The sequence below is a fragment of the Oryctolagus cuniculus genome, chromosome 19 (genome assembly GCF_964237555.1).
Source record: "Oryctolagus cuniculus chromosome 19, mOryCun1.1, whole genome shotgun sequence".
Classification (NCBI taxonomy): Eukaryota; Metazoa; Chordata; class Mammalia; order Lagomorpha; family Leporidae; genus Oryctolagus; species Oryctolagus cuniculus.
This window is the reverse complement of record NC_091450.1, coordinates 5994357-6018121: the sequence shown is the minus strand read 5'-3', so window position 1 is coordinate 6018121 and position 23765 is coordinate 5994357. Positions and strand designations below refer to the sequence as shown.

Sequence of the window (23765 nt, the reverse complement as noted above, 5' to 3'; positions counted from 1 at the left end):
TATCATGATTAAATGCAGATTTATTAAAAGTTGATTAGCATCATCTGTTTTGTACACCAATGTAGTTCTCATAGCCCTGGACGGCGCCTGGAACATAGCAGACATTTAAAAACTGTTGACTTCCTGATGGGCTTCTCTTGTGTTCACTCCGGAGTCACACTGTTTTTCAGTGAGGGCTTGGTGGCAGGGTATTCAAGAGTCATCCAACAGTACGAAGTCTGTGGGCTTGCCTAGAGCAGAACCCCTGTATCTTATCTGTCTAGATGCTCAATCTACAAAGAAATGTCTGGAACCCAGAGCAAAGTTTGGTTGGGAAGGAAAATCTACAGTCGCACATGTACCAGGAATAATCTTTGTCTGATTTGTTGGAAAAGATTCAAATCCCCCTCCCTAGGCAAAGCTGATCAGAGTGCAAGGTGCAAGTTAATTTGAATTTTGCCCCCCCCCCCCCCCCGCCTTCATTCTCACAGGAAACGGAACAGGCTTTCAAAATTCTATAAATAGTTCAGGTAACCAACAAAGACCTAGTGGTGTAGTGACCTGGACCTGGATTCGAATCACTGCCCCTCGCTCAGCTGCCTGTACAAACACGGATTGCGCAGGCTCTCCCAGGAGCTTCGCTTTTCTCGTCTCTACAATGGAGATGCCTTTTTTACTTTCTTCACCGGTTTTTGATGAGAAGGATGTAAAACTGCGCATGAAACTACTGAAGTCGTATGCCAATGCATTATCCCCAGTATCTCCACGCGGGTTCCGCGGAAGGGCTCAGAATGAAGAGTGTAGGTCGTCGTCGGGAAAGGGGCGGGGAGGGGGGACCCGTAATCTGATAACGGCAAGGCTAGCTGGGGTCGGAGGGGGGCCCGGGCTTTCCCGCCCCACGGTCCTCCAGGGGCAGAGCCACGAGGGTTCTGCCGATCGCTCCGCGCTGCATGAGGGCCCAGAGATCCAGGCTCAACTCCATGCTTGCTTTCCGGTCAGATGTCACAATCTATAAACCCCACTGAGGACTAACGCAGAGGCACCCTCAAGACGCTGAAGCGAAAGCCGAGACGCAGGGAAGGAGAGGGTCGCTGCGATGGCTGAGGGAGCAACGCTACAGCTCGCAGACAGGAGGGTGGCGCCCTATGCGGCAGAAAGGCAGCGGAGGAGGGGCTCGCCATCCCGAGTCAAAGTGAGGCCCGGGCGAGAGGGGCCAACCAGAGGAATCTCGGTTCCCACACCTCGACTCCCGGCCTTGACTACGGTTCCTTCCGCAGACGCCCGGGGCCTCGGCCCCGCCTCTAACGTAATCAGACCGTACCATGTCTCTCTTATAGGGGTAGAGAAGAATCGTAGGCTAGGCCTGCAGAGCGAAGGTGAGCTATTGATCAGAGAAAACATGATGATATATATTCTCTTATATGTATTAGTTAGTTTTTTTCCTTCTTTCTGCTGGGACCCTCGACCCTCCCCGGAAGGTGGTAGGAGTCCGGCCCTGCTTCCCCCCTTCGTTTTCGGCGGTTGGTACGTCCCCCCGCGGTACGTGGGCGGGGAGGCGTACATAAGCCTCGACGCAGGAGGCGGGGCTGCTCAGTCCTCTAGGCGTCGGTGTTCCGAGGTGTCGGAATCTTGTTGCTTGGCGGCCTGTGCGCGCGTGCGCGGAGATGGCCTCAAACGGTATGTAAGGGCGCGAGGCAGCGGTGGCGCGCCGCTCCGGAGGGCCTGGCTTGCTCTCTCCTAGCTGGGCTTTTGATTTTTTTCAGTGGGGCCAGGGCGGCGATCGCGTGTAGGATATTTTCGAACCCCTGTGGCGGGAAGCCCGCGGAGAGGGGCGGAAGGGGGGGCGGGAGGCTGTTGTCGCCATTTTGTTTTGCTCCTCTGGCGCGTTTCGTGCGGGGCGGGAAGTCTTCCCTCCGTTCCCTTGGATGAGGTGGGGGGAGGACGCTTTTCAGCGAGTTCGAGTCTGTGGTAGCGGGCGGAAATGCCCAGGTTCCCGGGCCCCCCCACCCCCTCCACGCCGCGCTCGGGCCCGCTTTGTCGCAGTGCTGCATCCGGGCACTCGGTGCGCGCACGCGCCTTGCGGGCCCCTCCCCCGTGCTCGCGGCGCCGATCCTCCCTTCCCAGCCTCGTGTCAGGCCGGCTTTTTGTCGCGAGACCCTCGGTAGCGGACTCGGCGGCCCGCCTCCGGCGTGGGCCTCGCCCCTCAGGGTCCCACGGGAAGGGGCGGGACCGCCGCGTTCCCGCCTCGGTTGCCACGCGGCCGGGGGCGGATGCTCGGGATCGGGGCCGCGCGCCCGGCCTAACGGTTGAGGGGGGCGTCGGGGAGATCCGCCAACGGTCTCGGGGGCCGAGTCCGAGGGTTTTCCCGCCTAAATTTTCTTTTTCCCCGAATTGGGAACGGGCGTCCGAGGCCACACCCTTCCCCGATCCCTTTGCCGTTTCCTGCGGCGGGAAGCGCCTGGGTTCCTGGACTGAGGGCAGGAGTTGATCTCGCTGCTGCGTCTCGAATGTGACGTCCTAAAAGCGCTTTTCGGTACCTTTTGGGTTGCGGCGGCTCCTCCTGTCTGAGAAGTCGGCAGGAGTCGATGAGAGCCTGTTGGAGCCCCAGGCCTGGGGACTTGAGCACTGATCGAATTGATGAGGGGCCTTGTCGTTTGGCGTCACAGGACCTCTGCTTTTTGGTTGCTTGGCTTTGCTTTAAGACTCCCCTCTGCTTTTTCTCCCAAGATTGGCCAAGGGGCGGAGAATGGCTATTGTTTTTTGGTGCCCACTTAGGAACTCCGTGGCCTTTGTCATGGAGTGGGTGTGACCGGGACAGGGATGGGACAGGTTTTCTAGCAGTTCCTCAAGCGAGTGGAGTTTGCATTGAGAAAGAGTCTGGTGGGGCGTTGGTGGCCAGCAGGGCAGCAGTAGGCTGGTGGGTTTCCTGGCTCCGATGCCCCAGTTCTTGGGTTAAGGAATAGACCTGGCAACCCCTTTCTTGACCCTAACGTTGATTGTCTTTTCTCTTCATCAGACTATACCCAGCAAGCAACCCAAAGGTGAGTGCCGTGTCTGGGCTTCTAGAATTCCTAGCGGGCAAGGGTGGTTGAGGTCATTTTCTTGACTGCACCCTTTTTCTTCTTTTTTCTTTTTCCCCTGCAGCTACGGGGCCTACCCCACCCAGCCTGGGCAGGGCTACTCCCAGCAGAGCAATCAGCCCTACGGACAGCAGAGTTACAGCAGCTACGGGCAGTCAGCAGACACTTCAGGCTATGGCCAGAGCAGCTACGGTTCTTCTTACGGACAGACCCAGAACAGTGAGTCTGTCTTGGGCGGGGGGGTCACTCTGCCTTGAAACCCTAAGCAGTGCTGAAGTGGTGAATCTCTCATGTTTTTTCCCCTTTAACCCTAAAACTTCTTGGAGTCTGCAGTCTTTTCCAGTGAAAATGCTTCCTTCCTTGCTTTTAATCGTTTCCTTTTTTCCTTTGACTTTTTGTTTATGCTGTACCTTTTCTCTGTTTCCCTGCTAAGCATGAGGGCATACTCCCTAAAGAGAGTGCCAGTCTTAGGCTGATTCTTAGTGGAGAAAATGGTCTTCTTGTCTGAAGTCCCATTACTGGGCATCACGGGATACGCCAGGAGAAGGAATTTGCCCCCGAGTTCTGAAGTGAAAATAATTCATGTGGGTTTTCTTGTGTATGGTGTACTCATACCAGCATATTAAAACGTGGTTGACACAGAGGGATATTTTGAATAAGATTCCAGTCTTGGAGACTGGCTTTAGGATAGGTGGAATAAAATTGGAACTGTCTTTAAAAAGTCAGTAGGAGTTAGAACATTAACCTTAGAGTTCAGAAGAATGTCCTTTCCCTGGCTGGGAGTTGCAGGATTTACTAGCAGTTGCTAAGAGGTATGGATGAACATAGGTAGAGTATGTTTTTTTTTTTTTTTTTTCAACCCTTCCCATGCCTTTGTTTCTTCATAGCTCTCGTGACTCCCTTGCTTTGTTTTTCTTCGTAGCAGGCTATGGCGCTCAGTCAGCTCCCCAGGGGTATGGCTCAACTGGCGGCTATGGCAGCAGCCAGAGTTCTCAATCATCCTATGGGCAGCAGTCTTCGTACCCTGGCTATGGACAGCAGCCAGCTCCCAGCAACACCTCCGGCAGGTAAGGTGTTTGTGTGCCCGCAAGATGAGGGGTGAATTGCTAAGGAAAGAAGGCAGAGCACTAGGAGCCATTAGGAGGCGCAGTGTGTGGTGGGGGAAGGGAGGCCTGTGTTGGTAGGGAGGAGGGGATGTGCTGAAAGTGAAAGGAAGTTGTGGGCATGCCGGGGTTCTGATTTGCCTGTGTGTTTCCCGTAGTTACGGCGGCAGTTCTCAGAGCAGCAGCTATGGGCAGCCCCAGAGTGGGGGCTATGGCCAGCAGTCTGGCTATGGCGGACAACAGCAAAGCTATGGACAGCAGCAAAGCTCCTATAATCCCCCTCAGGGCTACGGACAGCAGAACCAGTACAACAGTAGCAGCGGAGGTGGTGGAGGGGGTGGCGGAGGTGAGAATGGGCCTTCAGCTGGGACCTAGTACCTGTTTTTTTCTAAGGGTTTTTATTCTCCTCTTTGGCCTTTATCTTGAAAGCATTGCTTTCTTGGTTCCTAGCTGTCTTTATTTCTGTCGTCTCTTAACTCTCTGGTACCGTTGAGTTTTTTTCCTGCTACTTCATAGTCTTTTTTTATTTTCTTTTTTTGAAAGCGCCTTTGTCTTTTCTGACAGGGAGCTACGGCCAAGATCAGTCATCCTTGAGCGGTGGTGGCGGTGGTTATGGCAGTCAGGACCAGAGTGGCGGCGGCGGTGGCTACGGGGGAGGCCAGCAAGACCGTGGGGGCCGCGGCAGGGGCGGCGGTGGTGGTTACAACCGCAGCAGTGGTGGCTATGAGCCCAGAGGACGTGGAGGTGGCCGTGGAGGCAGAGGCGGCATGGGGTAGGTGTCTCATGAGCCAGGGAGTATCTCAGGCGGGGAGTGCGGAGGGTTGCATGAGTCTCCTGGAAGCCAGTCTCTAGTGCATGGTTAGTGTTCTTGTGTGCTCTAGGGATCTCTGAGGACTTTGATTTGGGAGCGATTACTGTCTCTTTGTACACATCCCCATTTCATTTTTGCGAGAACTTAGGAGCCTAAACTCCCGTCCACACCTCTGAATAGAGATTTGAGTATTGACACTTTTATTTCCAAAGTCAAGGAAAAACCATGTAGATGTGTACGGATTGGAGTCATTGATATCCTAGGCAAGAATCGTGGAAGTAAAGACTTCTTTCTCTGCAAGGGAAACCGATGATCCCACTCCTGGGAAGTAGTAGGGAAACGTGGTCTATGTTTTCCCGTGTGTCCTCTCAGGGAGTGGGTAATGCTTCACTCGACTTCAGCTTCCAGGAATTGGCTACTCTGTCCGCATTCTGGAGTCATTTGAATCCATGAGCTTGATTTGCACTAATTTGACTGACAGTAGTGGTTTTGTGTGCGATTTGGTTTGATGGGGTCATCTGACTGAAGCGTGCAGACCTTTGGGACAGAGTCCTCCGCCAGTGGTGTCCCACCTATTTGTTCTTCGGTCCAGCGCCCCCCGGGTCACTTAAGAGATGTCAGCTTGTCCCGCTGCACCTTCCCTTTCCCTTGAAGTTGAAGTAAAACCTTAGATTTGATGTTAAAACAGTCGTCAAATCTGTTGCTAAATAAGGCTACGAAGGGACCCTACTTGTGTCTCCCTTGAAAAGGGGAGGAATGCCAGTGGTAACTTCTTTTTGAGGAAAAAGTGGGCTTTTTAAAATGAGTTTGTATGTATGGTAAGTATTCAGAGGTGGGTGGGGGCAGTCTCAAAAAAACGTACAAAGGATAAGGCAAACTCTGTTGTGTGCGTGTGTTTAATGCAAAACTTTAAAAAGCAACAACTGTTATGTGACTGTTAACTTGCTCTGCATTTTATGTGCCACAGGTATGAAAGGTGACATTGCAAAATACTCCGCTCTTCTCGCAGTGTAGAAGGGGTGACCCCGGGGGTGGGGGAGATCATACGCATCTCAGTAGTCAGGATAGGGCTTAGCTAAGTTGGTCTTGCTTTAAGGGGACATTGCCTTTGGTTTTGACTTTTTATGGAATGGGGTTGGGTCTGCTTGCTGCTTTCAAAGCAAAAACCACAAACATATGTGTTCAGGGCTACCCCAGCCTGGTGTGAAGTGTCTGCTGGGTAAATCCGGGGTAGGGTTTTTAAACCAACTGCTGGGTTGTCAACTACTCACGACAAGAGGAAAAAAACACCTGCTACATCGGAAGAACAACCAAGGAAAATGGGTCATTTTTTTTTCCAGAGGAAATAGACATAACCTTTTAAAGCAAAATCTTTAAAAACTGTGTCTGAGAAATTGCACACGTGTGTGTGACATGCTCAAAGGTCAGACAAGGGGTGGTCAGGAAGGGCTGTATTTTAGTAGCCACTCGTATCTTTTTCCCAAAACACCTACCCATGTTTGGGGAATGTTAAAATCAAAAAAACAAAAACAAAAACACCTTTTGTAGCCGTTGGAAGCTTCATGTCCTTTCTTCTAACTTGTCTTCTCCAGCGGAAGTGACCGTGGTGGCTTCAATAAATTTGGTGGTAAGTGAACAGAGTTTCCAAAATTCCCAACTCCCAGCAATGCTTTGTCTGATTGTTCATTTGCAGATGTCTTAGTGTGTGAATTTAAGTGTCAAAGGTTTTGAAGTGTCCAGAACCACCTCCAGAAAAGGGGTGGGGTAGAATGCCACCTGCTGCCAGATGTGTGCTAACCTGGAGGCAGGCAGGGGTAAGACTCAACAGTCAACCGGTACCAAATTGGTTTTGACTCAGGTTACTAAGAGGTGTCTTAGTAGGCCTCTGACAGGGGTGTCGCCACACCTGGCACCTAGTGATCACCATCGTGAGAAACTGGAGAGTGCGTGCTGGAACATGTGCTGCCAACTTGGCTTTAGGATCCTTTTGATCATTGTGTCCAAGACTGTGTGTGTGTGCGTGCGTGTGTGTATACGTATGTGTGTAACAATCTCCAAATGTTTTAACTCTGGGAGAGGGTTGTGAATACTGCCCTACCCTGAGGATGGTGAAGTTGGTATATATATATTCTAAAGTACTGAATGGTGTCAATGTAATTCTCTGTAAGTGTCTGAAACATAGACGGGCCAATAGAAACTAGCTCTGGGAAGGAAGGTGTGGACTACTTCAAGAAAGGTTGGGAGCATGTGTGGCTCATGGGAAATAACCAGGTCTTAATCAGCACAAACTGAATTCATGGGAAAAAAAGTGACAAATTTGAGAAGTCTCCCAGTAAGCTGGAACTTTTCTGGTTTGGTTAATAAAAGGTTTCTTGATTCATTTTCAACATTTAAAGCCAAAGGCTTGGGTTCATGACTTAGGTGTCATTGTGTATGGGTATAAATATATATGGCGAATTCAGATAAACATTGGTCAAAGATGGTCTCTGGAAAAAAAAAAAAGAGGCTACATTATGGAAATAAGATTTCTGGTCTGTTCCCTGGGGCATGCTTTAAAAGTATAATAGCTATTATGTATGTTTTTTTTTTTTTTTTTTTAAATTTTCATGTGGCTTTGGGGGAAACAACATGGTTTTAAGAATGGTTTCTAAAGATGAAATTAAAAATCGTTCCACAAGGGATAAGTGTCTTGGTGTTAAAGTTTGGAGAAACTGGATGGATGCACATCATGTTGCTGGTGGTGAGCCCCTGTCTCTCGGGTGAGAGTACAGGGCCAAGCTATGAGTTGGTTTAACCTAATGGGTTGTACCTCGCTCCCCTCCACATCTGTGCTGAGGACATTTCCCAGCCTGAGCCGGGGGGAGGCAGCATTTTCTCAAGTGTGGACTTGTCCCTGTGGGGACTGAAATTACAGATCTTAAGAAAAGGGCCTGTGTCTTCTCCTGCCTAGGTTTTCTCCTCTGGGCAGGGTTTGGAGTGAGGCTGTGAGCACTTACCTGACACTTGACAAGAGTTTGCATTTGGTGTTAGTTTTTTCCTTGGTGTGTCCTTTCTTGTTGACTAATGGCTCCTTTTTTCCTTGTTTTTGTTTTTTTTTTTTTTGTTCTTTTTTTCATGTCACTTAAGGCCCTCGGGACCAAGGATCACGTCATGACTCCGGTGAGTTCACAGGTGGTTTTGGAAGAATGACCAGAGTGGTAGAAGACCTACGTGTTTGAAATTGGGGTGGGGTGGTGGGGACAGAGGCAGGAAGGGAGTTTAGAACTCTAGTACACAGTGGTTCATAAGGCAGTCTGTCAGGAATACCTGATGAATGGGTTCCTCCCTGCGGTGACTTTAGGAAGTCGCAGGTGATGCTGACCCATCTTTGGACCACAATGTAGAACTGCTGGTTTAAAGCAGTGGCTTTTTAAAACGTGGATCGTGGCCAAGTTTCAGAACCAAATGTGAATGAAAGCCTGATTGTATCACACACAAAGGAAGGGAAGCATTTAGAGTCTTGTGACTGGTCACGTTTGGATACTAGATGAAATGTAAGGTTTCTTACTATAGGTCTTCAGTGGAACGTTGATAAACACAGGTGCACTTTGTTGTGGTCTTAGGTAGTTAACTTTTTTTTTTTTTTAAGTTTTATTTATGTGAAAGGCAGAGTTAGGGAGGGAGACAGGTCTTCCATTCCGCTGGTTCATCCCTAAACAGCTGCAACGGCTGGGTCTGGTTGGTTTTGAAGCCAGGAGCTAGGAGACCCTGCCTTCCATGCACATTAGCAGGGAGCTGGATCAGCAGTGCTGGCAGCTGGGACTTGAACCGGCGCCCAGATGGGATGCCGGCGTCTTAACCTGCTGTGCTATAACACTGGCCCCAGGTAGTTAACTTTTTGGGCTGATTTCCATACTGTTTATTAACATGCTTAAAGTTGTTATAAGCCTAAAACTTACTCATGGCTGGCGCAATAAGGGCATTCAAATGTTAAGATGGAAGGTTGTGGATTTCTTTTTAGTTGTCTGACCTAAATCCAAAATGATACTGGCTGCTTGGGAGCTTTTCAGAATTTTTTTTTCAGGATCACATGTTATGGTTAGATTGTTAAGGGGGCCAGAAGCTGTGGTGCAGTAGGTTAATCCTCTGCCTGTGGCGCTTGCATCCTATATGGGCACTGGTTCTAGTCTCGGCTGCTCCACTTCCAGTCCAGCTCTGCTGTGGCCTGGGAAAGCAGCAGAAGATGGCCCAAGTCCTTGGGCCCCTGCACCCACGTGGGGGACCAAGAGGAAGTGCCTGGTTCCTGGCTTTGGATTGGCTCAGCTCCGGCCATTGCAGCCATTTGGGGAGTGAACCAGTGGGTGGAAGACTCTTCTGTCTCTCCCTCTCACTGTCTGTAACTCTGACTCTCAAAATCTATAAAATCTTAAAAAAATATTAAGAATCAATTTCACATTTGTTGTCTCTTTTTTTAACCCCTGTTATAACTTTGTTCTTCAAATTTGCATTTCCTTCTGTTCCTCAAGCAGAACAGGATAATTCAGACAACAACACCATCTTTGTGCAAGGCCTGGGCGAGAATGTCACCATCGAGTCTGTGGCTGACTACTTCAAGCAGATTGGCATTATTAAGGTACTTAAACAGAGTTGGATATTTTCTTACCAGGCTTTTTGATTTCACACGTTCGTTGAAAACAAGTCTTAAGGGTTTTGTCCAGCCTAATTTGCTTAGATCAGGACAGTAGCGCTTGCCATTTTTGGAAAGAAATCACTTAATGGAAAACATAAAATTGACAAGGGCCTGCCCTGCGCTCTTAACAGCTGCAGTCTGAAGTCTCGAACAACACGCTTGTGAACAGATGATGATTTTGGAGATGCGTGGCAAACTTTTCTGTAAATACACTGTGTAGTCTAGAAATACTGAACATTATGAGTACATAAAACATACATAGATAGCCATGTGTTTTATTATATTGCCCTAAAATACAAACAACACGCGAAGAGCACACAAACAGACCACATGTGGCACAGTTTGCAGTTGAAATGTAAACATAATAGCTTTAGTATTAAGTCATGCTTGCATAAAGTGTTGTCTTTATTTTAAAGATGTGCTTGTTATTTTGAAAGAATTAGAGTGATTCCCCATCATTGGCTCAGCAGCCAGTACTGACTGGGTCAGGCCAAAGCCAGGGTCTTCATCTGGGTCTCTGATGTTGGTGGCAGGGGCCCAAGCCATTAGCAGGGAGCTGGATGGGAAGTGGAGCAGCTGGGACTCTTAACCCATCCATATGGGATGCTGGCATTGCAGGCAGCAGTTTTACCAGCTAATGCCTGAATGCTGGTCCCATGACTGTAGATAACAGAAGCTACCTGGTTTTGCTTTTGTGGTGAGCTCCGGTGGTTTGTTTTAAATGCTGTTTGATGGCAGTTACCTCTTTTGGGAGCAGTTCATCCCTCCAGTAAGTTGTGGGTTGAGGTAAAAAGCAATCTTGACTTCTTGTGTATTTTCCTTTGTTAAAGACTTAAAGGCAGAGAGAGAGGAAGGGACACAGAGCTTCAACCTGCTGGTTCACTCCCCAAATGGCCTCAGTGACTGGGGTTGGGCCAAGCTGAAACCAGGGGCTTGGAAATCCCATGTGTCTCCCACGTGGTTTCCAGGGACCCCAGTATTTGGGCCATCATCCAGTGACTTCCCAGGTGCATTAACAGGGAGCTGGATCAGAAATTCAGCAGCTGCAGCATGAACCTGCCTTCTAATATGGGGATGTCGGAGTTGCAGAGGGACAGCTTAATCTGCAGCACTACACCACTGGCCCCTGTCATGTACTTTTCTTGAAGATTTATTTTTATTTGAAAGGCAGAGTTAGAGGTTGCCTTCTCATATGTTCTCCTTTTTTAAAGACTTAAAGGCAGAGAGGGGGAGAGACAGAGCTTCAGCCTGTTGGTTCACTCCCCAAATGGCCACGAAAGCCAGGATTGGACCAGACTGAAGGCAGGAGTTTCATCTGGGTCTCTAACATGGGTGCAGGGGCCCAAGCACTTGGGTCAACCCCCACTGCTTTCCCAGGTGCATTAGCAGGGAGCTGGATACAAAGTGGAGTAGCTGGGACTCAAACCTGCTCCTGTATGGGATGCTGGCATTGCAGGTGGCAGCTTAACCTGCTGTGCTATAGCGCTGGCCTCCATGTGTGTTTTCATAGTCTACTTTAATAATATCTGTAACATACAGAACCCAGTAATCTGTTGGTTTCATTGTAAGTTTTCTGGCCAGCAGCAGGTTAGTTTTGAGGGAGTTAGATGCTAGGGGAGGCTGTTGGATGGCCCTTAACCCCTTCATGTTCAGGGGTCCGCTGTATAGTATTTAACTTTATCTTTGTTGAAGTAAGGAAGTTGTAGACCATGGCTTTAATAGAAGTTAAACAGGAAATGACTGGGAAGAAGGAGCTGAAGTTTGGGAGTGATGAGGTTCTGGTTCTGGAGGAGGAAAATCAAAGGTGATGCAGTTGGTCCTCTGGATCCACAGGTTCTGTGTCACATGCAGATTTACCCAACCACAGATAAAAGATGTTTGGAAAAAAAATTGTCATTGCTTATACTGTAGTGCGTAATAGCTGTTGGCATAGTGTGTACGTTGTATTAGGTGTTGAGTAACCTGAAAGGATTTAAATAAATGGGAAGATGTGATTGCATGCAGATGCCATTTTTGAAAAATTGATTATAGAAGGCAAAGATAAGAGGTCTTCATCTGCTGGTTCACTCCCCAGATGGCTGCAAAGGCCGTAGCTGGGCCAATCCAAAGCCAGAAGCCAGGGTCTCCCATGTGGGTGCAGGGGCCCAAGCACTTGGGCCATCTTCCGCTGCTCTCCCAGGCCATAGCAGAGAGCTGGATTGGAAGTGGAGCAGCCGGGACTTGAACCGGTGCCCATGTGGGATGCCGGCACTGCAGGTGGTGGCTTTACCCACTATGCCACAGTGCCGGCCCTGCAAGTACAATTTTAAGAGGGATTTGAATATACAAAGATGGTGGGGGTCCTGGAACCAACCATGACTTGGAGATAATGAAGGATACCTACTATAGTCTCGGAAATCATTGTTTTCTCATTTTGCTCTTTCAGACAAACAAGAAAACAGGACAGCCCATGATTAATTTGTACACAGACAGGGAAACTGGCAAGCTGAAGGGAGAGGCAACAGTCTCATTTGATGACCCACCTTCTGCTAAAGCGGCCATTGACTGGTTTGACGGTACGTGTGAGGCGCAGTGACGGAACTGGAGGTGCAGTTAACACAGTACAGATATTTTTAGGAGAGCACTCTTAGATTGTACCAAGAGTGTTTTTGGATCCACAGGTCTTGAATCAGAAGTCTTTTCTCTCACCTTTATTTCTTTAGGTAAAGAATTCTCTGGGAATCCTATCAAGGTCTCGTTTGCTACTCGCCGAGCGGACTTCAATCGGGGTGGTGGCAATGGTCGTGGAGGCCGAGGGCGAGGAGGTGAGGCGCTGCCTGGTGTTTTTGATAGCTCCATTGGAAAGGGTATATGGGGGTGTGGGTTTGGGATGAGCCAGGCTTGGAAGGGGCCTGGACCCATACTTCCTGTATCTGCACCAGGTCCCATGGGCCGTGGAGGCTACGGTGGCGGCGGCAGTGGAGGCGGTGGCCGAGGAGGATTCCCCAGTGGAGGTGGTGGTGGCGGGGGACAGCAGCGAGCCGGGGACTGGAAGTGTCCTAATCCGTGAGTGCATCTGCTTTTTTTCCTGCCTTTGTGGTGTGTGCCCTTGGCTCTGATAAGCTAATCTGATAACCAAATGGCTACCAAGTGAATGGTCAGCAGGTAGTGTGTGCTGTGTGCATACATTGGACAAAGGAGATGATTTCTCAGCTTGCCAGGGCGGCCAGGAGGAGCATAACGCTTAATCATGCTCCTTGAATGACATTAGCTTGAAAACTGGTGAATTGTTCATTTCAGGCGTTTCTATTTAATATCTGTAGACTGTGGTTGACCAGCGCCGACGGTAGTAGGGAAGGTGTGGACTGGGTTCCACGGTCACAGCGTGCGTTCCTTCACCTTTCGGGCGCCTCAGTGTTCTCACGCCAATTTCTAAGGGCACTGGAGTCTGTTGTTCTGGATCTTGCCTACTTCCTGTCCCTCTGAACTAATTGTCTTCCTTTTGCTCAGTACCTGTGAGAACATGAACTTCTCTTGGAGGAATGAATGCAACCAGTGTAAGGCCCCTAAACCAGATGGCCCAGGAGGGGGACCAGGAGGTTCTCACATGGGTAAGGAGGGCAGACCTGCTCATGAGCAGATGGGCCTTCGTTGTTGAGCAGGGAGGCTGTGGTGGGGGAGTGCTTGGATGGGTATGTGAGATCCATTTCTTTTTTTTCCTAGGGGGTAGCTATGGAGATGACCGTCGTGGTGGCCGAGGAGGCTACGATCGGGGCGGCTACCGGGGCCGTGGCGGGGACCGTGGGGGCTTCCGAGGGGGCCGGGGTGGTGGGGACAGAGGCGGCTTTGGCCCTGGCAAGATGGACTCCAGGTAAGACTCTGAGTAAAAGTAGAGTAATTGAACAGAGTAATGGGCTAGCAAGGTTTTGTTCAGTGATTTCATTTTGCAGCTAGATTGGAAAGAGATGGGACAGTAACCTAGTGGGCAGGGGAGGAAAATTGTCTCTGGGGAACTCATCTGTAGATGCCTCCTCCTTAGATGAGAGATGAGATAGCTGCTCACCGCCGGTGGGAGGGGGTGGATGGAGATGCTGGCTCTCAAACCTAATGGACCTCTTTTTTTTTTTTTTTTGGCAGGGGTGAGCACAGACAGGATCGCAGGGAGCGGCCGTATTAGTCCGGCTCCTGACTGAGGTTCTGGAGCGGCTTTTCTTCTGTACCCAGTGTTACCCTCGTTATTTTGTAACCTTCCGACTCCTGATCGCCCATGGATTTTTGTGTTGGACTACGTAATTGTAACCATACCTCTGGTTCCCATTAAAAAACCATCGTTTTAGTTAAATTTTGTTCCTCTTCCCCCTCTTCGCTCTCCTGGGGGATTGACATCTGGGTCAGGAATGTGGGGAGTTTCATCTTTCAGATCATCCTGCGTAGCAGGAATTGGAACAATTGGTTCCTGCACAGCGGGAACTGGAATCAAGTGTTTGCTACTTGATCCAGGAGAGAAAAAACTGCAGTGGTATCCTTGAGAGGAGAGATTCAGACCTCTGTCTGGCAGCACTGGATGCATACGTGAGATAGACAGACACGATGCCGTGGGTGTTGTCCTGCATTTGCCCAGCTGTGGGAGTTTCCCCACAGTTTGCATGCTGGTCTTTATTTCTGTTTATAGCAGTTTCACCCTTTAAAGAACTTTCTCTTTTGAGGCTGAACAAATTAGGCAGTATTAATATCTGACCATGGTGGTCAGATTTTTGTTGCTGTTTTCTTTTGTTTTTTGAAGATTTACTTATTTTGAAAGTTCAGAGAGGGAGGGTGAGATCTTCCCTTTTCTGGTTCACTCCCCAGTTGGCCACAGTAGCCAGCACTGGGCCAGATCAAAGCCAGAAGCTTCATTTGGATCTTCCATGTTGGATGGAAGGTGCTGTGAACATTCGGACCATCTTCTGCATTTCCCAGGCCATTACCAGGGAGCTGGATCGGAAGTGGAGCAGCCAGGACATGAACTGGCACCCACATAGGATGCTGGTGTTGCAGGCAGCAGCCTACCCTGCCAAGCTGCAGAGGGAGAGCACAGCCTCATCCTTGGCCCTCAGAGGGCTTCTCACCCACCGAGTTCAGTACACATGGTAGACAGCACCCTAGTCCAGCAGGGAGTGTGACACAAAGCCCATTTCTCTGCCTCAGATCCCATCTGAGGATGAAGTAACTCCTCTCTGGAGAGCAAACAGGTGGCCCAGGTGTTTTTTTTTTTAATTTATTAAGGACTTATTTGATAGAGTTAAAGAGGGAGAGACGGAGAGATCTTCCCTTCCAGATGGTTGCCATGAATGGGGCTGGCTCCAGGCCAAAACCAGGAGCTTGATCTGGGTCTCCCACATGGTTGCAGGGGCCCAAGCGCTTGGGCTGTCTTTTGCTATCCCAGAATCCGTAGCAGGGAGCTTTATCAGCAGTGGAGGAGCCGAGACTTGAACCACTGCCTAATGGGGTGCTTGTGTCACAGGCTGTGACTTAACCTGTTGTGCCGCAGTGCCAGCCCGCCACCCCCTCAGCCAGGTGGATCAGCAGGAAGGAGAGTAACAGTGCCATTCATTTCTTGCTGCCACAGGGGTTCTTCTGCATGATCATGGTCTCATCTAAAATCATGGGAGAGAGGAGGCTTTCACTTTCCAGGCTGAAAGGGAAGTGCATTAGTTAGGCGACTTAAGTGGCTCTTAACTCCATCTCCATTTCTTAGCATTTTCATTCTGAAGCCATTGTGCAGGAAGTCCTTGAAAGCTGCATGTTGAATGGTAAAGAAGGGTGGGGTTCAGTTAATGAGTGTCTCAAGCTTTCAATCACACGCCTCTCCTGGCAGCTAAGAAGCTGCTGTTTTTCTCACGTGTGATACTGGTGAACTTGCCCTTGCCTGCCAGCCAGTTGTTGAGTGGATTTTAATCACATAGAACTGAAAATTGCAGCCAAGAGTGAAAGGTTTTAATCATGGCTGTTGACATAGAACACACCTTGCAAAACAAGGGCCAGTTTGGGGATACTCCTGGAACCCTCAGTTGGGAAATGCTCTCTGTTGGCATTTTAAGTACTGTTTGCTCTCCAGAGAGGAGTTACTTCATCCTCAGATGGGATCTGAGGCAGGGAAATGGGCTTTGTGTCACACTCCCTGCTGGACTAGGGTGCTGTCTACCACGTGTACTGAACTCGGTGGGTGAGAAGCCCTCTGAGGGCCAAGGATGAGGCTGTGCTCTCCCTCTGTTGTTGGCTGTGTTTCCGTCAACAATGTTGGATGTCGGTGGTCTGATCCAGTGGCTTAGAGAAATTGCAGGTGGTGGAGGGTTCTAATACAGGGTTTGGTTGTGGGTCCCAGATTCTGCTAAGAGAGAAGGGCGTTTTGGAGCTTCTTGTTGACCTGATGGCTGGGATTGTTAGTGTGTCAAGTTCTTAATGTCCTTAAGAAAGTTTTAGTCATTGGTTCCAGGTGTCTGGTAGTGGGCGGGTCCCATTTGGGGTGGCTTTTTCAGAGATGAGAACGGTGGTGTCTGAGAATGCTGGTTCTGGTACCAGGTCATTGATGAGAAAGCAAGCCTGAGATCGTGGGGCTTGAACTGTGGGCCCTCTGCTCTTTGCTGTGTCTTCTCTAGTATTAAATAGCCAGGCTTGTAACAGCCAGTCATATTCCTCTAACTGGTAAAGTTTTTAGATCAGCCCTTCATACTTCAAAGAAAAGATTATTACTGAATTGAAAGCCTGCTTTTGTGAGTCAAATTTGAAATTGGGACAGGCAGGTTAACAAAAAGTGAGGAGTGCGGTTGTAGATGGGGAGAGGTATGTTGTGGTCTCTGCCACCTTTGATTTAGTTCTTGGTTAGCCTTTTTTTTTTTTTTTTTAATAGTGAGATAAGCATTTAAACATTTATTTGAAAGAGTTGCAGAGAGGGACAGAGATCTTCCATCTGCTGGTTCACTTTCCAGATGGCCACATGGGTAGCAGGGGCCCAAGCCACATAGGTGCTGCCTTCCTGGGCACGTGAGCAGGGAGCTGGATTGGAAGTGGAGCAGCTGGGACTTAAGTCAGCCTTAATGTGGCATGCTGGCGTCCCTGGGAGTGGCTTAGCCTGATGCAACATGATGCTGATAAGGCTGCGCTTAATAAAGATAGAGGGTCCAGGGGCCACTTCTGTGGTATAGCAGGTAAAGCCACCACCTGCAGTGCCGGCATCCTATATGGGCACCAGTTCGAGTCCCGGCTGCTCCACTTCCAATCCAGCTCTCTGCTGTGGCCTGGAAAAGGAGTGGAAGATGGCCCAAGCCCTTGGGCCCCTGCACCCACGTGGGAGACCCAGAAGCTTCTGGCTCCTGGCTTCAGATTGGCGTAGCTCTAGCTGTTGAGGCCAATTGGCAAGTGAACCAGCAGATGGAAGAACCCTCCCTCTGTCTCTTTCTCTGCCTCTCCTCTATGTAACTCCGACTTTCAAATAAGTAAATAAATCTTCAAAAAAAAAAAAAAAAAAAAAATAGAGGGTCTAGTGCTGATGCCAAGTTAATTGCTTTAGGTATGTTCTGACTTCTAGTGTTAACTTTGAAATTTTCTTCTTGTATTTTTTTTAAATTTTTTATTTTTTGTTATTTTTTTATTTTTTGACAGAGTGGACAGTGAGAGAGAGACAGAGAGAAAGGTCTTCCCTTGCCGTTGGTTCACCCTCCAATGGCTGCCGTGGCCGGCGCGCTGCGGCTGGCGTACCGCGCTGATCCGATGGCAGGAGCCGGGAGCCAGGTGCTTTTCCTGGTCTCCCATGGGGTGCAGGGACCAAGCACCTGGGCCATCCTCCACTGCACTCCCTGGCCACAGCAGAGAGCTGGCCTGGAAGAGAGGCAGCCAGGACAGAATCTGGCGCCCCGACCGGGACTAGAACCCGGTGTGCCGGCGCCGCTAGGCGGAGGATTAGTCTAGTGAGCCGCGGCGCTGGCTTATTCTTGTATTTTTTTGTGTGCTCATATCATATGACAGAACAGGCTAAGCAGCCTATCTTATGAACTTTTTAAAAAAATTTTATTTATTTGAAAGGCACAGTTACAGAGAGAGAGTTCCATCTACTGGTTCATTCCCCAGATGGCCACAACCAGGAGCCAGGAGCTTCTTCCAGGTCTCCCATGTGGGTACAGGAGCCTAAGGACTTGGGCCATCTTCTGCTGCTTCCCCAGGCCATAGCAGAGAGCTGGATCGAAGTGGAGCAGCTGGGACTCAAATCAGAGCCCACATGGGGTGCTGGTGCTGCACGCGGCAGCTTTACCTGCTACTGCACAGTGCTGGGCCCAATGAATTTACTAATTTGTTGTGAGAACATTTATAATCCACTCTTAGGTTTTGAAATAACACAATCCATTAACTATAGTCACCATGGTGTCCAAGTGACTGAAGCTTTTCTTTTAAAGGTTTGTTTATTTGAAAGAGGCAGAGACAGAGAGATGTCTTACATCCACTGGTTCACTGCCCACTTGGCCACAATGGCCAGAGCTGTGCCAGTCTGAGGCCAGGAGCTTCTTCTGGGTCTCTCATATGAGTTCAGGGGCCCAAGGACCTGGCCCATCTTCTGCTTTTCATGGCACATGAGCAGAGAGCTGGATTGGAGGCTGAGCAACCAAAACTTGAACTGGTGCCCATATGGGATGCCAGCACTGTAGGCGTTGGCTTTACCCTCTATGCCACAGAGCTAGCTCCTGGAACTTCTTACAAGCTTTGTACTCTTTTTTTTTTTTTTTTGACAGGCAGAGTGGACAGTGAGAGAGACAGAGAGAAGGGTCTTCCTTTGCCGTTTGTTCACCCTCCAATGGCCAGCGCGGCCGGCGCACTGCGGCTGGCACACCGTGCTGATCCAATGGCAGGAGCCAGGTACTTCTGGTCTCCCATGGGGTGCAGGGCTCAAGGACTTGGGCCATCCTCCACTGCACTCCCTGGCCACAGCAGAGAGCTGGCCTGGAAGAGGGGCAACCGGGACAGAATCTGGCGCCCCGACCGGGACTAGAACCCGGTGTGCCGGCGCCACAAGGTGGAGGATTAGACTAGTGAGCCACGTCGCCGGCAAGCTATGTACTCTTGACCAATATTTCTCTTTTTCTTGGCTCCCTCCTGAGCCTCTGTTGCCTTCATTCCATACTCTTGATGAGTTCACCTGTTTAGATTTGCAAATGTAAGCAAGATGATGCAGTATTTTTCTTTCTTTTGTGGCTTAATTCACTTAGCATAATGTTACCTAGATTTATATGGGTCATCAGTTTTCTTTTTAGTTAGTTTTTTTTTTTTCTTTAAGATTTATTTATTTGAAAGGTTTATTTACAGAGAGGCAGAGGCAGAGAGATCTTCCATCCGCTGGTTCACTCCCCAGTTGACCACAACGGCCGAAGCTGCGTCAATCTGAAGCCAGGAGCTTCTTCCTGGTCTCCACATGGGTATAGGGTCCCAAGGACTTGGGCCAATTTCTACTGGGTCTCGAACTGGTGCCCATATGGGATCCCAGCGCTGCAGGCGGTGGCTTTACTTGTTAATGCCAAGTGCCAGCCCCATTTTTAGCCTTTTTTTTTTTTTTTTTGACAGGCAGAGTGGACAGAGAGAGAGAGACACAGAGAGAGAAAGGTCTTCCTTTTGCCGTTGGTTCACCCTCCAATGGCCGCCGCTGCGGCCGGCGCACCACGCTGATCGGAAGGCAGGAGCCAGGTACTTCTCCTGGTCTCCCATGGGGTGCAGGGCCCAAGCACTTGGGCCATCCTCCACTGCACTCCCTGGCCACAGCAGAGAGCTGGCCTGGAAGAGGGGCAACCGGGACAGAATCCGGCGCCCCAACCGGGACTAGAACCCGGTGTGCCGGCGCCGCAAGGTGGAGGATTAGCCTATTGAGCCACGGCGCCGGCGTGCTAGCCCCATTTTTAATTTTTAAAATATATTTTCATATATTTGAAAGGCAAAGAGACAGATGAAATCTTTTGTCTATAGTTCACTCCCCAAATGCCCGTGACAGCCAGGGATAGAAAAGTCAATACCATGTGGGTGGCAGGATCCAAGTACCTGAACTATCACTTATTACCTCCCATTGGCAGGAAGCTGTCAGAAGCAGAGGCAGGACTTGAACCCAGGTACTCTGATAGGGGGATTTGGGTGTCCCAAGTATTATTTTTTAAAGATTTATTTATTTGAAAGAGTTAACACAGAAGAAGCAGAGAGAGGTCTTCTATCTGATGGCTTATACCCAGATGTCCGCAATGGCCAGAGCTGTGCTGACCTGGAACCAGGAGCTTCCGCCAGGTCTCCATGTGGGTTCCGGGGCCCAAGGACTTGGACCATCTTCTATCTGCTTTCCCAGGCCACAGGAGAGGGCTGGATTGGAAGAGGAGCAACTGAGACTTGAACCAGTGCCCATATGGGATGCTAGCACTTCAGGCCAGGGTGTTAACCTGCTAAACCACAGCACTGGCCCCCCCCAAGTAGTCTTTTTTTTTTTTTTTTTTGACAGGCAGAGTGGACAGTGAGAGAGACAAAGAGAAAGGTCTTCCTTTGCCGTTGGTTTACCCTCCAATGGCCGCCACGGCTGGCGTGCTGTGGCCAGCACACTGCGCTGATCCGATGGCAGGAGCCAGGTACTTCTGGTCTCCCATGGGGTGCAGGGCCCAAGCACTTGGGCCATCCTCCACTGCACTCCCTGGCCACAGCAGAGAGCTGGCCTGGAAGAGGGGCAACTGGGACAGAATCTGGCGCCCCAACCGGGACTAGAACCCGGTGCGCCGGCCCCCAAGTAGTCTTAACTGTTGAGCAAAATGCCTGCCTGTGACCATTCACTTTCTTCAAGGTTGAAGAATATTCCATGTGGATGCTATGTTTAGAGAATCCCTTTGCTTGTTGGTGGGAGGTTTTGTTCCCTCGTTTTGGCTATTGAGAATGAGGCTGCAGTGGATATAGTGTGTGGACGTGTCTGACATACTGGTTTCCGTTCTTGGCCACATATGGAGAAGCGGTATTGCTGGGCTACATGGTACTTAAGCTTTTTGAGAGTCCTCCGTGCTGTTTTCCGTAATAGCTGTACTGATTGATGTTCTAACCAGCAGTGAACCAAGCATTGGTTTCTCCCACATCGCTGGTGACACTTTCCATCTTACTGATGGTGGCTTTTCTCGCAAGTGAGGGGATGGCTGGTTCCTCAACCTCACTCATCTGCTGTGGCATCTGTAACCAGATTCCATTTTCTGTTGGAGCCTGTGAGAGGCTAAACAGGCGTAGGGTCCCATCTGCTGGTATCCCTTCTGTAGTTGACTCTCTCTCTTTGCTACCTTTGGGGCCTTAGTACTTAAGAAAGCCTTTTTCCCTTCATACGCAGACACATGTGTGTGTTTATATATGTGTATACGTATGTGTGTGTAATTATGAAAGATTATATTTAAAAAAGCAACGGGGAGAGAGAACTTTGGTCATTGGTTCATTCCCTAACTGCTGGCAATAGTCTGGTCTTCAGCCTGGGTGAAGCAAGGAGCTAAGAATTTTGTCCGGGTCTCAGGGTGCTAGGGCTGCCTTCCCAGGCTCAGCAGGAAGCTGGGCAGAAGTGGAACAGCCCTGCTCACCCACCTGGGAAAGCGGTGGGAAGATGGCACAAGTGCTTGGGGCCCTGCCAACCATGTGGGACGGAGTTCTCGGCTCCTTGCTTGCCCTGCCTCACTCCTGACCTCGTGGGAATTGGGGAGTGAACCTGTGGATGAAAGATACTTCTCTCTGCCTTTCAGATACGAAGTGGGGCAGCTGGGGTGCAAACCAGCACTCCGATTAAGGGATTGCTGCATTGGAAGCAGCAGTTTAACTTCCTGAGCCACAAAACAGCCTCTTACCAGTAATTGATTTGAGAGAGTTCCCATCTAATGTTTATTTACTTGAAAGAGTTATACAGAGGAGAGGCAGAGAGAGAGGTCTTCCATCCATTGGTTCACTCCCCAGATGGCCGCAGTGGCTGAAGCTGTGCTGATCTGAAGCCAGGAGCTTCTTCAGGGTCTTCCACGTGGGTGCAGAGTCCCAAGCGCTTGGGCCATCTTCCACGGCTACCCCAGGCCATAGCAGAGAGCTGGATCGGAAGTGGAGCAGCTGGGTCTCAAACTGGCGCTCATATGGGATGCCGGCACTGCAGGTGGAAGCTTTACCCGCTACACCACAGTGCCCACCCCTCTAATGTTCACTTTCCAAATGGCCTGCAAGTGAGTGAGGAACTGGGAACTCAATCCAAGTCTACAGGTGTGTGGCAGGGATCCAGTTTCTTTTAAAATTTTTTTATTTAATATCTTAAATAAAATAAAAGTTACAGAGAGGTAGAAAGCGAGATAACTTCATCCACTGGTTCACTCCACAGATGGCTGCAATAGCCGGAGCTGCGCTGATCCAAAATCAGGAGCCAGGAGTGTCTTTAGGGTCTTCCATGTGGGTGCAGGGCCCCAAGGACTTGGGCCATCTTCCACTGCTTTCCCAGGGCGCAGCAGAGAGCTGGATTGGAAGTGGAGCAGCCGGGACTTGAACTGGCGCCCTTGTGGGAGCCGGCCCTGCAGGTGGCAGCTTTATTCGCTACACCACCGTGCTGGCCCCAGGAACCCAGTTTTCTTGGCATTGCTGCTACCTCTGGGTTCAGGAGCCAGAGCTGGGACTCCAGCCTGGGTAGCTGGTGTGGGTGCCAGTGTCAGCTGCTGGCTGAGTAGCTGCCCAGTTTTAAAGGATTGGTTTGAGAGGCAGATTTGCAGGGAGCGAGCGAATAGGTCTTTCATCTGTTGGTTCACTCCCCAAATGGCCGCAATGGCCAGGCTGAAGCCAGGAGCCTGGAACTCCAACCGGGTCACCCACACGGGAGGCAGGGGCCCAAGTAGTTGGGCCATCTTTTGTTGCTTTTTGGGCTGTATTAGCAGGGAGCTGGATCATAAGTGGAGTAGCTAGGACTTGACCTGGAGCCAGGTATCACAGGTGGCAGTTTTAACCTGCTGCACCACAAAGCAGGCCTTGCCCCCACATTTTAAAACTTAGAAGAGCCAGCGCTGTGGTGCAGTGGGCTAAGCCTCCGCCTACGATGCTGGTGTCCCATGTGGACACCAGTTCTATCCTGGCTGCTCTTCTGATTGAGCTCTCTGCTGTGGCCTGGGGAAGCAGTGGAGGATGGCCCAAGTGCTTGGGCCCCTGCATCCATTTGGGAGATCTGGAAGAAGCTCCTGGCTCCTGGCTTCTGATAGGCCCAGCTCCAGCCGTTGCCATTTGGGGAGTGAACCAGCAGATGGAAGATTTTTGTCTCCCTCTCTACCTACCTCTCAAAATCTTAAATTATTAGTGTAGCGGCCAGCACTGTGACTCCAGCATCCCATATGGGTATGGGTTCTAGTCTCAGCTGCTCCACTTCTGGTCCAGCTCTCTGCTATGGCCTGGGATAGCAGTAGAATATGGCCCAAGTCCCTGGGCCCCCTGCACCCATGTGGAAGACCCAGAAGCAGCTCCTGGCTCTGGGCTTTGGATCAGCTCAGCTCTGGCCATTGCAGGCATTTGGGGAGTGAACCTGTGGATGGAAGACCTCTCTCTCCCTCTAACTCCACTTCAGATAAATCTTTTTTTTTTTTTTTTTTTTTTTTTTTTTTGACAGGCAGAGTGGACAGTGAGAGAGAGAGACAGAGAGAAAGGTCTTCCTTTGCCGTTGGTTCACCCTCCAATGGCCGCTGCGGCCGGCGCACCGCGCTGATCCGATGGCAGGAGCCAGGAGCCAGGTGCTTTTCCTGGTCTCCCATGGGGTGCAGGGACCAAGCACCTGGGCCATCCTCCACTGCACTCCCTGGCCACAGCAGAGAGCTGGCCTGGAAGAGGGGCAACCGGGACAGAATCCGGCACCCCAACCGGGACTAGAACCCGGTGTGCCGGCGCCGCTAGGCGGAGGATTAGCCTAGTGAGCCGCGGCGCCGGCCCAGATAAATCTTAAAACACACACACACAGACAAAACCCACAAACCCTTACAATTGTAGGAGAAAAGTTTCAGAGGCTTTAACTTTGTGGTGCTAGCTTTTGAAAGTATTATCAAGGGGACCTTGCTAACAGATTTGACCTGAGGACTTTTTAGGTGGTTAGCATTAGGAAGAGCTTTTGGAGACTTAAAGTT

The 23765-nt window shown here is 50.1% G+C and overlaps 1 protein-coding gene across 4 annotated transcripts; it reads left to right on the top strand.

Moving 5' to 3' along the window:
• Window positions 1-1541: 1541 nt before the first annotated feature.
• On the top strand, window positions 1542-13963 carry FUS (FUS RNA binding protein). Of its 4 annotated transcripts, none has more exons than XM_070064844.1 (15): window positions 1542-1656; window positions 2996-3020; window positions 3124-3278; window positions 3985-4126; window positions 4321-4508; window positions 4727-4934; window positions 6566-6600; window positions 8100-8132; window positions 9482-9585; window positions 12068-12197; window positions 12345-12446; window positions 12564-12687; window positions 13132-13232; window positions 13345-13492; window positions 13759-13963. In XM_070064844.1, the coding sequence occupies exons 1-15, from the start codon at window positions 1644-1646 to the stop codon at window positions 13796-13798; spliced, it is 1548 nt and encodes a 515-aa protein (XP_069920945.1). In that variant the 5' UTR covers window positions 1542-1643; the 3' UTR covers window positions 13799-13963. The 4 variants fall into 4 exon arrangements, with proteins under 4 accessions (XP_069920945.1, XP_069920944.1, XP_069920943.1 ...); XM_070064843.1 differs by having other exon boundaries at window positions 9479-9585; XM_070064842.1 differs by having other exon boundaries at window positions 3982-4126.
• The last annotated feature ends 9802 nt before the right edge of the window (window positions 13964-23765 follow it).